We start from the raw sequence: 2,446 nt of genomic DNA, 5'->3' as shown, positions 1-2,446 counted from the left end.
AATGAATAATTAAACTGATAGTTCACCGTTGGCTTGCCTAACGGCGACGTTGGGCGCCATCACGACCTATACTGATATTTGGGCCGTGACATGATATTTATTTCCACACTTGTAGCATCCATCAGTGTTGTTTTTCTCTATAGTCCTGGGTTTGGATGAACTACCTTTCTTCAGAAATCCACTTTTCCTTATTGCTTGCAGGAAACATCTAGTAAGCAGTGCCATATAATCTTCTTCAATGTCCTGTGTCTGAGTGGTCTTGAGAATTAGGTTCTTGGTCTTGTGAGATTCAACATATTGTCGATCTAGACAATCTTGATTGAGCTTTAATTCATAAGTCTCCAAATTACCAATGAGATCATCAAGAGTCATTATGTTCAAATTTCTTGCTTCAGTAACTGCATTGACCTTGCTATCCCATGAGGAGGGCACAGTGCTTATTATTTTCCTCACAATTGTGTTTCGAGGGATAACTTCTCCAAGATATGTCAATTCATTGATAATCGATGTGAGCCTTGTATGCATCTCCAAGATGGTTTCCCCCTCTTTTATCTTAAACAATTCATATTGCCTAGTTAGCATATCAATCTTTAACTGTTTCACTTGAGATGTACCGTCATGAGCACACTACAAAGCATCCCATATAGATTTTGTATTTCTACATGCTGAGATCCTATTGTATTCATCTAGACTAAAATCACATATCAAAATCTTCTTGGCTTTAGCATTCTTTTGAACTCCTTTAACATCATTTTCTGAATATTTTTCTCTTGGCTTTGGTTCAGTGGAGATGCCTTTTTTATTAACCATCATGGGTTTATTTGGTCCCTTTTCAACAATATCCCAAAGCTTTAGGTCTTCACCTTCCAAAAAATCATGCATCCTTTCCTTCCACCAACCGTAGTATTTTCCACTAAACAGTGGTGGCATGATAATTGATTTTCCTTCTTGAGCATCTGGTGGTGCAGCCATTATAGATCCTTTCAAGGTGTTGGCCTCTTTAGAAAGAACTATACCAATTGTTATATTAAGACGCAACTTGACACAATAATGGGGGGGTTAAAGTGTGTCTTACCCGATTTTTGCGATTTCAAAGAACCTGGTTCTTTTAATTATGCAAATAGACACAAACATAAACAATTGCAAAAATTAATCAACACAGAGATTTTTACGTGGAAAACCTCCTTGCTCAAGGAAATAAAAACCACGACCTACCTAGTAGGATCTTTCTCAAAACTTCAAAGAGCAGTTTTAGGTTACAACTCTATAACCAAGGGGACTAACTCAAGTATCCTAACCCCTATAATTAACTCAATTGTAGCAACCCCAAACTAACTCTTGTATAGGAAGCTAACAAAAACTCAAAGTTTCTACACTAACCTATTGATTACACTTCTCAAAAAGCAAATAGGTTATAGTTTAGAACAATTTGCTCAACCTAACAACTAAATAGCTTGAGCAGCTTCATCTTCAAGAACTGGTTCTTTAGTCGATTAGCTTGAGTCTCTAGAAGTATCTTTTTACCGTGATTGCTATTGTTAAAAGTGATTCTATATGATTTATCTCAATAGAAGTAGTCTTGAATTGAGACAAAAAGTCTCCTTTTATAGTTGCAAAGTTGGCCAAAGATCTTCTTCAAGTAATGCTCCAAAACATAGAATATTTCGGTTAAGGAAAACCTCTCCTCTTTTGATTTGGTTTCCTTATTTGTTTCCAACACTTCAACTTCTCTTTCTACGCAAGTCTTTCCCTTAAATACAATACATAATCGTTTTTTATCACAAACTCCTTCAATTGACATATTCCTTTTAGGGCACGGACAAGACTTTTTGAGGAATCCAAATTGCAAGGGTATTTTGACATTACGCATTTCATCAGCATTCTACCATTGATCTGCAACAAACCTGGTTCACTTGTGATTCGTATCTTTTGTATGCTTACCAATCTAGTAGCACATCAACCTACAACATGAAACCTTGTTCTCTGCTATGGTTTGTTAATCATCAAAACATAAGCCCATACTCAGCTCAACACGAAGGATACTCAATGAGTTCAAATAATGCTATAGAAATCAATCCCATATGAAAATGATTCAATCTTAATTAAAATCTCAAAAGTCAATTAAAATTCAAACTTGAGTCCTCAAGGTCAACTCCAAAACCAAAGTGAAATCCCATTGACCCATAATCCCATGAATCGAAATCTACGCTTAAATTTTCAATTTAAGGTCATTTAAACATTCAAATAATCATTTAGGCGATTCGAGGTTTGTTTCCAAATATACATCTTGATTTCACCGTAATCCTTATTTCTAAGATGAAATTGGCGATAGAATATAATAAAGGTGACAGGGGGTCGGGCCTGTCCGGTCCGGGTGACTGGAAAAGTTGATCAGTCGGTCACCGAACTGGGCCGGTTACCGATTTTTCCATATCTAGTTTACCGA

General features: G+C 36.3%; 1 protein-coding gene across 1 annotated transcript; it reads right to left on the bottom strand.

The window, feature by feature from the left end:
- Positions 1-627: 627 nt before the first annotated feature.
- Positions 628-972, bottom strand: LOC138892790 (uncharacterized). Its single transcript, XM_070176529.1, has one exon. It carries the CDS (start codon positions 970-972, stop codon positions 628-630), a length of 345 nt encoding a protein of 114 aa, XP_070032630.1.
- Between the last annotated feature and the right edge of the window lie 1,474 nt (positions 973-2,446).

This window comes from Nicotiana tomentosiformis, chromosome 5 (assembly GCF_000390325.3).
Source record: "Nicotiana tomentosiformis chromosome 5, ASM39032v3, whole genome shotgun sequence".
In the NCBI taxonomy this organism is placed as follows: Eukaryota; Viridiplantae; Streptophyta; class Magnoliopsida; order Solanales; family Solanaceae; genus Nicotiana; species Nicotiana tomentosiformis.
The sequence above is the reverse complement of the archived record's forward strand: the minus strand, read 5'-3'. Positions and strand labels throughout refer to the sequence as shown.